Source organism: Salminus brasiliensis, chromosome 14 (assembly GCF_030463535.1).
Source record: "Salminus brasiliensis chromosome 14, fSalBra1.hap2, whole genome shotgun sequence".
Taxonomy (NCBI): Eukaryota; Metazoa; Chordata; class Actinopteri; order Characiformes; family Bryconidae; genus Salminus; species Salminus brasiliensis.
Window position 1 is genome coordinate 12,763,354 of NC_132891.1, and position 14,800 is coordinate 12,778,153.

Here is a 14,800-nt window from a genome sequence, read left to right on the forward strand (position 1 = left end):
GCTTCAGTTTTTTCCACTCGCTTTCAGTTTCACACCTCCAAAGTTCAGTTTTAGATGTCAGCATTTTTTGCTTTTTACAATCCAAGTATTCCCGAATGAGGTCGAGGTCTGGAGTCTGAGTCTACTGTTGTGAGAACACTACCTGCTTAAGCAGTTTGCTTTTATTTTTTCATTCATATCTTTTCTTAGTAAGAGCTTCTTTAAAGCTCTGTGTCCTTTCAATCATTTTCTCACAGTGGAAAAATGGACAGAAAACTTGTGACTTTGGGCTCCCATGTCCTCTGTATTGTTTTTTTTATTTCAGTTTGAAAACTCACTTGTTTTTCTTTCAATTTACCAGATATATTTCCAATAATGTACACTAGACATTACATACATGAATAGTGGTCTCTGACTTTTGTATGGTACTGTATCCCACCAACATAATAGCTGCCAATAGTACTAAATGACAGACTTTTATTGATGTAATATATATTATTTATATGCAAATGATCGCCACATGTGCGCCAGGTCAATTAAGTGCATCACTGTTTCAACGTGGAACGGGCCTGATTACATTCATGTCAATATCTGAACTCTGACTGAAGCACAAGGTGAACTGGACCAATGGATTAGGGACACAGTCAATCATGTAGTGAAAAAATGGCCCTCTTCTTTTTCTCTTTCTTTCTTTCTTTCTTTCTTTCTTTCTTTCTCTGTTCTCTCATTTTCTCTCTGTCCCTCACGTATATGACACACAGATACACAGACAGCCTCTCATTCACACATACATGTGACACTTCGATGAAACTTTAGTCTGGAGTTAATCTGAGAAAGTGGAGGGCTGAGGAGAACTCTATCCAGGACAGTGTGGGTAGAGCCAGGCTGCATATGACTGGAGGCATATGGGAGCAGCTGGGCAATGATAGGCTTGCCACTTATTGACAGAGGGAGGCTTCAATAGAGAGAGACTCTTTTCGACAATCAGACTTGAACTCTATACCTCCTCACAGTGACTGCTGTCAGAAAGCCACGTCATTGGAAATGGAAGCCATGGCTCTTTACTGCAAAGAATGGTATCTTGACAAGAGAAGGCATTTTAAATGTAGGCAATATATAGTCGCTGTTACACAACAGCCCTAAATCTCCATTTTTTACATTTGTTTGTTTCACATCATTTGAAAGTCAGTTGTCTTTTACATTGTGTTGAAATTTCATAATGAATGGACCAATAGAGGAAAAAAAACTTCAGAATTACTTATAATAATAAAATAAAATATTGTTGAATAGCATCTTTTTACAATAACTTACAATGGTTTCAACTTAAGAAGGGGTTTTCTTTATCCTGTAAAGTTGGAGATATTTTTTGGAGGTTTTTGTGTGACAGTGACTATATGCAATATTTCTCATTATAAGGTTATTGGAAGAATATTATAAGACCATTTAACGTATTTTCTTGACACTGTGGAATTTGATATCTTGACAAGTGAAGTCATCCTATATCTAGTCAATAGATATTCATTGATATAAGAGATTGTTATGAGATATAAGATATTGCATTTTTAAATGTTCTTTCCTACTGCTAGCCTGTGTTCAAGTCTAATTGTTCTATTCTTGACTATTTATCTTGAAAAATGACTTAAAACAAGAAAAAACATAAAAAGGACGCATAATTTTTCAGTGTACTTCCTGCAACCATTATTTTCTTGACAATTTCACTGGATAAAATGACTTCAAATGAGTTCAAAAGCCTAGAAATTATCCAAATGATCTTATAATATCACAGAAAAAGTCATAATAAGAAACATTAGTTCTAATGCTTATATTTAAGATGCATTTACTTGCCAATATTTAATTTCTTGCAGTGCTGGTACACTGTGCTTTAGCCAGGAGAGATATAAGAGCTCAAGTCATTGATTGTCTTGGCAAAGAAAAGAGCCCAGGCCTCCGTACTGTCTTGCGAAGATCAACAGTACCTTCAACTCCTGGGTATCCCATGCATGGGGAAAGGAAACGATCAACAGAGCGATCAGAACGCTTACTGTCACACTAATCACCAGCATTGCTGTCATGCACATCATCATCATTGTCCTTGTCACCTGTATTATTTACAGTGTTGTTTACAAGAACAGCGAATGACGTAAAAAAAAAAAAACTGTTTACAGGCACAGGGGCTGATTTGTGAGTTGTGAGACTCTTCTTACCCTCCACTTCGCCTTGGCAAAGTTCTTCTCGAACTGAGCACACACTCCGTCCTTCAAGTTCTTTTCCGAGGCACCGTTTCCAGCGATCCTGTCAGTGACACACAATAACTCTGAGCACATTTGAAAGATAAGTCATCCAGGTTAGTGTGAGTACTCTATATGCAGCTTACCACTCATGCCACAGTGCATCCTGTGCTGTAATTCTTAGCATCTGGTCAACATCCATCAGCCTACACACCAGCTCTTTAGCTGTAGGAGTAGGAGAAAAAGAAGTGAATGGAGAAAAATCCTAGCTAGGTAGCCTAGCTAGGTCTCCCCATCACATGATGCCACCAGCACTGGGAGGGTGAAGGCTAGCATGTACGTCCTTAGAGCAAGCCAAACGTGATGTCTTTGGACAGCTCAACACGTTTGGCTAACTGTTATGTAAGTTTACAAACATTTGCAACACTGTAAGTGATGGGGGAGGGAGAAGGACTCTACCCACCTAGAGAGAGCAAGGCCAAATATTTTCTTTTGTACTCTAGACCACGGGTAGCTGTGGCATTATTGAGAATCAATCTTCTAATCCCCCAATGATGGAGCAAGCACGTAGCCCCATTCCAGGATTTTGCAAGGTTATTATATGTTCCAACCTTATAAAGTAAATAGGTCTTAATGCCCTAGTTAATACCTTCTTCTTCCTTCAAATATTTCATACTGAGAATTGTTTGTTCAGCCCAACTAAATATTTTGAAAAATCAATTAATCATTTAATATGTAGTTAAAGTGCTGGTTGACTATATATAGGTTGGTCCTTATAATATTCTTGCAGCAATCCTTCATTTAAGACGCTTTCAATTGTCACAATATTACTTTTGTTCAGTACTGGCTATAAAATATGTGAACTTCTTTGTGTACCAGCAGTTGAAATGTCGTCCCAGTAAGGAGAGTCAAACTCAAAGTCTCCAGCAACGATCCGGCAGAAGATGATACGGTTGTGCATATCTGTGTTCTCCTCTTCGGTCTCATCATAGAACGGAGGATTTCCTGACAACCTGCAAAATGATGCATTTGTGGAAATATATATATATATATAACTCTTAAACACTATGTACTCTTTATAAACATAGATCAACAAACAGTTTGCCAACAACTGCCATGCGAAGAGATATCATTAAAAGTCATACTGATGATTAAAATAAATCCAATTTCATTTTATACTGTCCATTGTACTTAGAGCCTTGCTTGCTTACAGCATGTACATGATGACTCCAACAGCCCAGCAGTCCACTGGCCTTCCGTACCGATGTCGAGCCACTACTTCTGGGGCTGGGAGGAATGACAGAGGTAGCCAGAGAACAAAATGAACAGAGACCCTAACACACAGAAGCATACAGCAATATGATACTCAGTGATCATCATCTGGTTGTCTAGTTACCCAGGTATTCAGGGGTTCCACAGGGTTCAGTAATGGAGCCATTCTCAAACCTTGACAGATAGAAATCCCGCAGCACCACTTTGTTGTGGTTATTCTCTGTGTAGTACATTAGGTTCTCCAGCTGAAATCAGGAGATTTCAAAAGATAGACATTATAGAGAAATGTTACTTATACATGATAGTTGTAGAGAGTTTAATATGCAGTAAATTCATTAACATTTAACATATTAGTCAACAAATATGTCAGGATACAACAAATTCGGTTGGAATAATTGCTCAGATAACTATTTATCTGCCAATATTAATATTATTTGATATGTTTGTCAATTCCTAAAGCGAAATATACAGATATAAACTATCTACAACTAGAACCTTGCTTCTTTCAGGGGAAAAGGCTTCCCAAAAGACTGCTTCTTAATTGTTTCCATGACAATAAATGTCTCCTCAATGTCTCCCCTTCCCACTAAGTCATCATTCATTGCTCATAATGAAACAGGAGGGAATAATACATGTCATAGTCTAGTCAGTTAAAAGATTATTAATATGTTATGTTCTTATGTTGTGAGTGTTATTAATCTTTTCATATGTGAATCATAACTTTTACTTAATGTGATGGATTTGAAGGCAGTTGCAAATGAAGACACACACTACAATATTGCACAGGAGAGAATTCAGTAACCCCATTACAGACCCAAAGAAGTGCCCCTATCAGTGAATAAGCTGCAGGAGTCAGTGTGTGCTGTGCACTAGAGGGCACTAGAAATACGTCAAGCTCTTCAGTAGAAGAACATGATCACATTAACGACTACTGAGAGATGGATTAGGACCATTAGAGACTATAACGCTATTTGTTCCATTCACATTAGTTTTGCACATTAAAACTAACCATAAGGGGCCATCTGTATTATCACAGTTGTGCAGCTTCATGAGTCAAACAGGGCTAAGTGTTTGGTTAATATCACTGATTACTGTTTCTAATACCCTGCAGTGATGGAGTTTTTATGTGTGATGGCACACATGGCCCACCACTCCAAAACTCCTCTTAACAGCTTATGAATCACATCCTCAAACTGATAATTACAATCAACTTTACGCTTACCGAACTAGAAACTAATGCTGAAATCATGGAGCACTAAATAAAAAACATGCGTGATATGTGTGAAAAAAATGATAAGGCTATGCCTTGCTGGTTTAAGGGCAGGAAAACAAAAAGTTGTATGTGAGTTTCAATCAGGTCACTGTGCTCTGGGTGTAAGTTAAAGGTGCACTAGAAGGGGCTCAGCAGTCTAATGTACTTCCACTGTGGCCCGAGGCTCGCAAGTTCGAATCCCAAGCCGTGCCTCTTAGCCATCAGCGGCCGGAGTCAGAGAGAGCACAATTGGGCACTCTCTTCAGAGAGGTAGATGGAACTCTCCCCCCTCATCACTCTTAAAGCCATGTTGGCCAGCATAGGCGTCTGTTAGCTGACCTGACGATTTCCTGACTATTTCCTCAGAGCATGTCAGCTGCCCAGCAATGCGCATTGGCATTGCTAGTGCTAGGGGGAGCTAGGAATGGGTTAATTGGCAGTAGCAAACTGGGAGAAAAAGAGGAAAAACACATAATTTATTTATTATATTTATGTATACATCAAAAAAAATGTTTCAATACTCAATTATTGCATTTAATGGTTTACATGTTAACATCAACACATTATTCTTATTGAAATCAATGGCAGGTGGCATGTTTCTATGAATACAAAAAATACCTGTGTAAATGGGGCCTAATGCAATATGAATGGACCAATAGTTCTAAAAGTTCTAAAATGACTAAAGTCTTTTAAAAATTTACATTCAGACATACATTTCTCAATTTTGCCTCTGCCTCTTTTCAAAATGCCACTGATGGAGTATTGCCGGGCAGCTAAAACGCTCAGAGGAAAGTGTCGGATCCTCAGCTTCGCCACTTAAGAGTGATGAGGGGAGAAAGCACCATCTACCCACCCAAAGAGAACACCGCCAATTGTGCTCTCTCTGACTTCTCAAGAAAGACTGCCTAAATGACAGCTGTGATGTTTGGAACCAAACCTTTTAAATATTTAGAGTGTCTGTGAGTGCATTAAGACTTGCCTGTGTGACCAAACATGTTTGAAAACATTAAAGAAGATGCAATTAAATAAAATGTACCTTCTTAGTGGGAAATTACCTGGCAGTGTGAAGAATCTGGCCTGTGAGGTTTTGTTGGAGCATTGATGACAAAAAAAAAAAAAATCCCTTCTTAGGCCTACCTTTAAGTTTCTGTGGACTATGTTGAGGGAGTGGAGGTAAGCCACTGCCTCTAGGACCTGCCGGATTACATTGGCGGCATCTCTCTCTGTGTAGTTTCCCTGATCCAGGATCCAATCAAACACATCCCCACCTGTGGCCCTGTGACACACACACACACACACAAACACAAGCAGACACATTTGTAAAACCTGATGTCCCTGCATTCCATCAGCCGTGGACTTTTTTCTTTTGGAATGACAATAAGAGAAATTCTCTGATATTAGATTTGAATGACTATCTATATCTCTCTTGGCTTTGCCTAATGAAAATATTACTCTGTGGGAGTTTCATTGTTTCATCAAAGCATGATATATCTGTCATCACCCGTGCTGATAATAATAAAGCCATTAGACTTATCTAATGTGTGGTCTTCAAACTGTAGAGTGTCATTCACAAAGAATTATTAGCATGAAAAAAATCTTACAGAATCACGGGGTCTTTTTAATATTGCACTTAAGACAGATTAGTCACCTGTCTCTGGGTGACACTGACGGAATTACGAATGATCACTGCTAACACAGGCCACACTCACAGCTCTTGGACGATGTAGAACTCTTTCCTGGTCTCGAACGCGTCTATCAGCTTTAGAATGTTCGGATGGTTCATCCTGCATGGAAGAGATCACAGCAAATAGTGGCCTTATTTTCTAACTAATAGAGAGAGGTGCTTCAAAAATAGCAAGCTGCTGTGCAGTCGGCTCAGCATGGTGGAAAGAGTGCACAGAAGCAGCCCCTCTCCTTTCTTACAACTCACCTGCTCTCCTGATCCCTCCCGCTCACTTTTCCTCCTTATCTCTCTCTCCTCTCTTTCGCTCTCTACTCCTCTATCTCTCTGTCCACCTCTTCCTCTTCTCTCTTCCTCTACTCCCTCCCTCCCATTCTTTCTCTCTCTCTCACCTGTTCTCTCATATTTGCTCTTTTATCTCACTCTCTTTCTCCCACTTCTCCCTTTACTTTTCAATCTCTCTCTTACTCGTTCTCTCTTATTTCTTTCCACTCCCTCCCTCACTCCCTTCCTCTCTCTTTCTCTCTCACCAATTCTCTCTGCCTCTCACTATCCACATTTTCTCCCCTTTTCTCACATTTTTTTTCATTTTCTTTTGTCTCTCATTTTTTCTTTTTAACTTTCTCACCTCATCCCTGCCCAGCTCTCCCCATTTTCACCCCCTCTCCTTTCCCCTCGTTCTTTTCTCTGTCTCTTTCTCTCTTTTTTCTCTCCTCCCATTATGTCACCCTCTCTATATTTCTGTCCACCTCTTTCCCTTTTCTCCCTCCCTCTCTCTCTATTTTTCCTAATACTATCTGTCCTTCTGTCCCCCCCTCTCTCTCTTTTTTCTTTTACTTTTCTCTGTCTCTTAATCTTTGTCTTTTTTCTCTCCCCCCATTGTATCTCTTACTCTCTCCCTCTTTATTCCCCCAATAATTCCCCCCCCTTCTTTCTCTTTTTTTTACTTTGACTTTCCCCTGCTCTCTCTTTTTCTTTCTTTTTTATCTTCTTTCTTTCTCCTCCTACCCTCACTCCCTCTCTCTCCCTTTTTCTCACATGTTCCCTCTTTTTTTCTATGCCTCTGTCTCTCTTCATCTCAATGTCCACCTTTTCTCCCCTTTTTTGTTCCTCTCACATTCTCTCAAAGTAAAATTGACTCTCTTTCTCTCTCTCTCTTTCTCTTCTGCTCTCGCTCTCTTTCAGGCCACAGAATGTTCACCTGTTCTCATGACTCCTCCATCTTACACTCTCCCTCTCTGTCAGTCTCTTTCCATCACTCGGTGTTCTCTCTCTGTCTCTTTTGCTCTTCCGGCACTCTGTCTCTTTCTCACTCACACTGTTTGTCTCTCGTCCCTACTCTATTCCTCTCCATTTCTCTGTTATTCTCTCTTCCCTTCTTTCTGTTTCTTGTCTCTCTTATGCTTTTAGATTATATTATTCTCCCTCTCTCTCTGTTTCTCTCTCACACACTCTTCTTCAGACCCACACTCTAACAAATGCATCATCAGCTGTTGATGTTTTGAATTATCCCGTACATTTTCAGGATCATGATCTCGTTCTTGGCTGCCTTCCGTACTTTCTTGCCATCCTTCTTGAGGAATTTCTTGCAGGCATAGACCTTGTCCGTCTGTCGTTCTTTCACCAGGCACAGCTCACAAAACTCCTTCCTGCCGAGAGAATAGGACTGTGTGTTGTGTTTTTTTTTTCTACAAATGAACTCTAAGCAGTGCCAAACTACTGATTTGCTTGTGAAACTACTGAAAAACTTGTATCCCCAAAATGGCACCTTGGGGTGGAGGAGAAAACCTTCTTAACATATTTAATGGAAGTGAATGTAAACATATTGTATTCCAAGTCATTTTGGAGCATTTCTGTAGGTCCATTCATCATGATATTTTGACACAATGTAACTTTCAGCTTAGCAATAAACCAATCAACAAGACCAACATAATAGCTCAACACAACTAATATAACAACTGGTTTCTCAAATTCAACACAAAATGGCATTTTTAATGAGTACTGCAGTCTCAGAATTATTCAACCCCTTCATGACAAGCATCTTTACTACTTTAGGTAGATTTTTAGGTATGCTTGGGATCATTGTCTTGTTGCAATGTCCAATGACACCCAAACTTCAGCTTCCTCACAGAAGACAGGATGTTTTCTCCTAGGATTTCCTGATACTTGATTGAATCCATCTTGCCCTGCAAACGCTGCAGGCTTCCAGTGCCAAAAGAAGCAAAGCAGCCCCAGAGCAGCATTCCATCGTTTTGTTTCATCTGTCCAAAGAAAAGAAACCCAAACCTTGTTTAAAATTATGTCTATGGTTTTGATTGTAGACGATTGTCTCATGTTTTTTTGGGTCAGAAGATGTGTATAGGCATGTTTAGTATGTGCCTTTAGTATGTATTTCTAACATGCAATCAATCCAGTCCAGGTTTTTGATATGTTTTATCTTAAGCACACCTAATGCAATGCATTAATTATTAATAAATAATTAACACCTGATTTGGAAATGTGTGCTCTTATGAGGGTTTCTGTTCAGGGAGTTCTAAGACTGCCGTAATCATTAAAAGAACCAAAAGTGGTTCCATTAAGAAGGACCTGCCAGAACACATTGTATAGAAAATGTTCTTAACCTTCAAATTAAGTCAAATCAATGTAAAACAATATAAATAACAACCAAAAAAAAGGGAAAAATGATAAATGTGAAGAATGTTTACTACACACACACACACACACACATATATATATTCGTATATATCATATCCACTTACAGGGTCTTACTGAATGAATCCATATGTACGGATGGTGTTGTGAAAGCCCATTAATGGACCATAATGAACATCACTCACTGTAATGAGGTCATTAGACCGTAACTGGCAGGTTGCCATTTAAAGGGAGATAATGATTTGTGTATTGACACTCACGCCTTTAGGACCTGTCCAATCTCGTATTTGTCTGTGATGTCTGATAGGCTGTGGTACGTCCGCCCATCACGTAGGGCAAGGCACCCAAATGGCATGACAGCATCCACCTATGCAAGAGGAAGAAAATATGCCCATCTCAATAAAACTAGTGTCATTCAACCAACAACACACGTCTCAGCAACTTAGCTTCACTGAGGACTGAGGGCAGCATCCATATACAATGTGATACTGTACACCATTCCAATCCCTGAGGACTTACGATTTCTGTAAGATATTGTGTCCATAACCCTAGTGTTTACTGGGCTCTCTGAATTATGAATCAGCCTATGAACACTATGAATACTAGCTGCTGCCATATCACAATATCAGTTTCTCCAACACTGAAACTTTGAAATCGGCCAATCCCGACTAAGTTCTAAACTTTAATCTAAGCTTTACTAACCTCTAAAGTTAGATCTTTTCAACTGAAACACTTCATTTACACTAACATGGTCATCTACAATAGTCTACTCCAAAGTACAGCCCTATTTCAATCCCAGGTTCTGTTGTCTAACACAGTGAAAATAAGATAACCCTAAAGCCTAACTGCTAAACTATTCTTCTTTTATTTGTTTATTTGACCTTCTGACCAATTATATATATATATATATATATGAAAAAGAAATAAAAATAAACACTTTGCTTATATGACTTTTATTATGTATCATGTTGGATAGAGGAAGGGCTTGGAACAAACTGAATGTATTTTTCTGGCACATGTAGTGCACAGGTAATCCAGCAGTGAGCAGAAAATATGGATCTGATTATTATTTTATTTATTTAATTAGTTATTGTTTATTTAAATAATAATAATAACTATAATCATACTAATAATAATAATAATAATTGTTATTATTATTGTTGTTATTATTGAAGCATTTTTAAAGATAATACATACATCCTATCCAGATGTTCTCTCACTCTTCTTTCTCTGTATAGCACTTTTATTTATCTGATAGTGTCTCAGAACAATTTGTACTACCGTTTCAACCAGTGACTCCTCTGTTCTCCATATTTATATCTATTTAATCCAGACTGCACTGTTCTTTACTGCTGCACTTAGCACTTTACTTTAAATATACAACTCTGCACATGTTAACTTCACAGGTGTGTCTGTGCGTTTATGTCACTGTTTGTGTGTGTGTGTGTGTGTGTGTGTGTAGGATGGGTGTGTATGTTACTTCTGTAATGTCAGTTATCGTGCACTGTGAGCTACTGTAACCAAAAACAAATTCCTTGTACGTGTAAGCATACTTGGCCAATAAAGTCTGATTCTGATTCTGCTAAATAATTATTTAATTATTACACTGATGTTGCAGAGCTCTTAAAACCCAAATATGCATCAGATATGGTATACTTGGATTAAAAGAGTTAAGTACTCTACATCAGTGGTTCCCAAGCCTAGATCTGCACATTTTAGAAGTGTTTATGCTGCCCTGCTCAGGAAGGGCTTAGTAATTAGCTGGATGAGGTGTGTTAAGTACAGAGTAAACACTAAAATGTGCTAGTCTGGGAGTCTTCCACGACCAAGGACGGAAACCACTGCTTTACATCTACTCAAATATGGCATTTTCTGTTTACAGCAGTTTACAGCTATTTTCTTTCACATTTGACATTTTTGAAAAAAACTTTTGACATGTATCAAAACAAAATGTGCCACGTTTTATCCTTTATTTTTTCAGCCATGTTAAATAAAGCAAATAAACAGTAACTGTGCAGTGCAGTCTGCAGAAGATGTGTAGAACAGCAACTTGCTTTAGAAGAGAGCTGTAAAATACCAGCTTAAACTCCTCAGGTTCTTGCATGTTTTCCTAATAATTATTGAATTATAATCTTTAGGACATCATAAAAGAATTTACGAAAAAGTTTGAACTGATTCAGGAAATAGTCAGTAAACATAGGTACTGAATTTGATGATGTGTCTAGTGTAATTTTACACTGCCACACAGCTTTATGCTACACCAGACCTGATTTGTTGCAGACCAGATACATTTTTCCTGCCATTTCTGATCAGACATTTGCAATACATAACTCTCTTCGTAAGTGATGGTGTTTTAGTTGCACAGGCTGTGTGAATGTATTCCAGCAGACGTGTGTGCAAGAGTGTGCAGTATGCTCTGGTTAAAAACTCAGCGGCCACCGTTAACACTGATGAAGAGTGGAATGAGAAGTGAAAACAATCTGCATCATCTGCAGAGGGGAGTGGACGGTTGTGAACTCTGTCCTGTAGCTGTGTAATCCTGCTCCTGCTGCTAATCCCTAATCCGGCACGCAGATTGGGTGGCATGGGGTGACCTGGCTTGGCCAAGGGCTGGTGGTGGAGGAACGCAGAGATGTATTACATAATCATATTTTATTAAACTGATGACGGGGGCTGCTGCACTGACAGAAGTGAAGGATTGGGCATTATGCCCTCTGTTCTCCTGGCACTGAAATGGGTAGTGTGCACGCGCTCAGTCTGAGAGGAAGTGCATTTCACCCGGAGGCAGGCTGCACAGCTGTGCATCTGTGGAGGCTTCCTTAAGCTCTAATGCCTGCGTGATCTCGCTTGCTGATTTGGCAAAAGATGTTTTATGAACAGCTGAACAGCCTTTAAGATAGAAACTGGCGGCACGCTGCTTTAAATGCCAAGGGCCTGATGGTCAAGCAGGAGGTGTGCACAGACATTTGGACAGTGTAACTGTGCAGTCTATGCTGGAGATCAGTTTATCTCTGCAAGGATTATATTAAACACTGGCGATTTCGCAGCGTGTGCGCAACATCTGTGGCAAATTCTGTTCGTTCATTTTTCCAGCTTCTGTATTATAATGAACTCTGGGCATATCCGCACACAGAAAGGGGCTTAACTGCAACTCACTCAGAGATATACAAGGATTTATAAGAGACTACACAGGAACTTTGATTGCAGTCTTTATGTGTGGTACTTAGTAATAACTAGAAAAGTGCATTTCCTGAAGAAAACGGAGGAATGGTTGTGAACCTGAAGTGGTTCTCACTTCTAGACCGTCGCTAGGCTGTTGCTACCTGATCACTAGGGTGAAACTGTTTCTGCGTAGTGGTTGCTATGGTTTTCCAGGTGGTTGCTATGGTTTGGCTATGTGGTTGCTAGATGGGTGCTATATTGTTGCAAGGTGGTTGCTATGGCATGGTATGGTATTATGGTATCCCATGTGGGGTATTGCCAGTGTATTTGAATAATCGTGACACAACAACAAGTATACAAACGTATGCACCCCATTCTACCTATGGTAAAACATTTTGTAAATCTGTTGCTACACAGAAACGATGAGTCTGACCAATAGGGTGTACACAAGCCAGAATTGTTGTAATGGAGTCGAGCTCTTGATGACTGTGGGGAAAATCTAACAAAAAAGAAAAAGAAGAAGAACTAGAAAAGTAAATTTCCTGACAGAAACACAGATTGGTTGCACAGCCAAAGTTGCTATTGTATCCCAGGTGGTTGGTATGGTGTTGCTAGGTGCTTGCTATGGTGTTATTAGGTAGTTCCTACATGGTTGCTATAATATCCCAGGAGCTTGTTAAGGTCTTGCTAACTGGTAGGTTGCTATGGTGTTGCTAAGTGGCTGCTTTGCAATGCCCAACCATAATCATATAAATTAGATAACAATATCCAATTTATGCCAATATAGTTGCCATAACAACCATAAGCAAGCCATGAGCAAGGTAGCTCAGGCTACTCACAGCTTTTCCATCTCCATTACATCCGGTTGTGTGTTGGTCTTTTGCACAGCTCATGGATGAAGAACCTAGGTAGAGTGAGCTCACCACACATGACAGTGGTAAGGATAATGTGAGGAAACTGTCCTTTCTCCAATGTGTTTTCCACTGTGACTATCCACTAGCAAGCACTAACAAGACTGCATCCCCTTACTTTTCCCAGGGGACCGGAATACCCGCTCAGTGAGGTCAAAAAAGCATAATGTTGATGGGAGATCTGCTGCATGCAATGGCCTCCCTGCAGAAATGCATGAAAACACATGAGGCGGTGCAAATGGCTTATATCTGATTGTTGTCATGCATGAGATGAGCAGATCAGGTCTGACAGCTGCCCTTGTTAGTTACACATATAGAATCACTCACTTCATAGTGGAATGCAGGTGCATCACAACCATGCTTCCAAGCATTTTCTGGCCTACACACGCAATGTTGAGAAAACCTAACTAGTGTATCAATACGTATTGGTTGATACCGTTATTGATACAATATTTCTTATTTAAAGACTGCTAAGCTTTAAAGCAGCACAATGTAGAATATAAAAAACAACAGCTTCAAAATCGATGTGATGCTTGACCACTGACCTGTAACAGGGAGATTAGCTCTGCATGCCATGCACATGAAAAACACATCTCTGCCAGGTAGCTTAAGCATATAGATGAGGGTCTAATAAAAAGATGCAGCAAGGGTTCGGTCCCTGATTGGCATCTGGCACCAGGAAGTGGCATCCACTGGCATGTTGCTGCTGTGTGGTGGAGATAAACCATCGGATTTCAGGAGACGATTGGTTAAATGGCTGGTGACGCTTTTCTTAAGTGATACCATTCGCACCTGTCCCTGCCAAGTTTAAAATGACCATCTTATAACTATAACATAAGATGGTCATAAGATGGTCAACATAAGGTCCTTTAGCGATGGCTCAAAGCATGAATTACACTTCCTGACTGTAGGGGGAGCCCCAACAGCAAGAAATGCCAATTCTTGCATAATGCTGCGGTAAAATGAGTTGATCATCATGTAAGAGGAGTGTCTAAAAATAGGCCATCATGCTAAAACCACATAAACACTGACTCAACTACCCCACAGAAAGAACTACAAAGCTAACAATACCACACAGTGTGAGCTACACCATGATACTCAGGACAGTACAGCATTTACTTTTTTGATCATGAAAAAATAAAAACAGTTGTAGAGTCATTCTATAATTCTATTGATGATAAATATATGTATTTTAACTATTGTCTTCAAAGATGTCATACTTTACTTATTACTGGAATACATATCATAATATTACACAAAAACGATCTGCATCGTATGCTTAATTAAGCTTGAAATCTGGCATGACACTACTACATGACACGAAATTGACCGTTTTTACATTTCCAGTTAAAGGTGTCTTAGTCTTAGGGTGTCAAAATAACGAATAAAAACTATTCAAGTCAACAACAACTACTTTTATTTACTTCCAAAAAAATTAAAAAGAAACATAATATAATATCGAAGTTAGTCTCATTTAAATAATTTATTGTCTATATACCATTTATGAATGTCCGCAAAGTTATGTCAACTATATTACTAACCAAACTCTCTGCAACTTAAGAACAACTTTTTTCAATGCCATGCGACCAGCATCATGTGCTGGGCATACTGAAGACACTGTGGGCATGAGCCTCTCATTGTTTTTCAATATTTCTATTTTATT

The 14,800-nt window shown here is 39.3% G+C and overlaps 1 protein-coding gene across 1 annotated transcript in view; it reads right to left on the bottom strand.

The window, feature by feature from the left end:
* camkvl (CaM kinase-like vesicle-associated, like) overlaps positions 1 to 14,800 on the bottom strand; it is a 50,771-nt gene that overhangs the window by 5,342 nt on the left and 30,629 nt on the right. Inside the window, exons 2-10 of the mRNA XM_072697312.1 lie at positions 9,325 to 9,431; positions 7,930 to 8,061; positions 6,441 to 6,515; positions 5,869 to 6,007; positions 3,604 to 3,724; positions 3,419 to 3,494; positions 3,084 to 3,220; positions 2,354 to 2,432; positions 2,184 to 2,271 (exon numbers count right to left, since the gene is read on the bottom strand). Coding sequence (XP_072553413.1) covers positions 2,184 to 2,271; positions 2,354 to 2,432; positions 3,084 to 3,220; positions 3,419 to 3,494; positions 3,604 to 3,724; positions 5,869 to 6,007; positions 6,441 to 6,515; positions 7,930 to 8,061; positions 9,325 to 9,419 — 942 coding nt within the window. The 5' untranslated portion in view covers positions 9,420 to 9,431. The remainder of the gene's footprint in view (positions 1 to 2,183; positions 2,272 to 2,353; positions 2,433 to 3,083; positions 3,221 to 3,418; positions 3,495 to 3,603; positions 3,725 to 5,868; positions 6,008 to 6,440; positions 6,516 to 7,929; positions 8,062 to 9,324; positions 9,432 to 14,800) is intronic.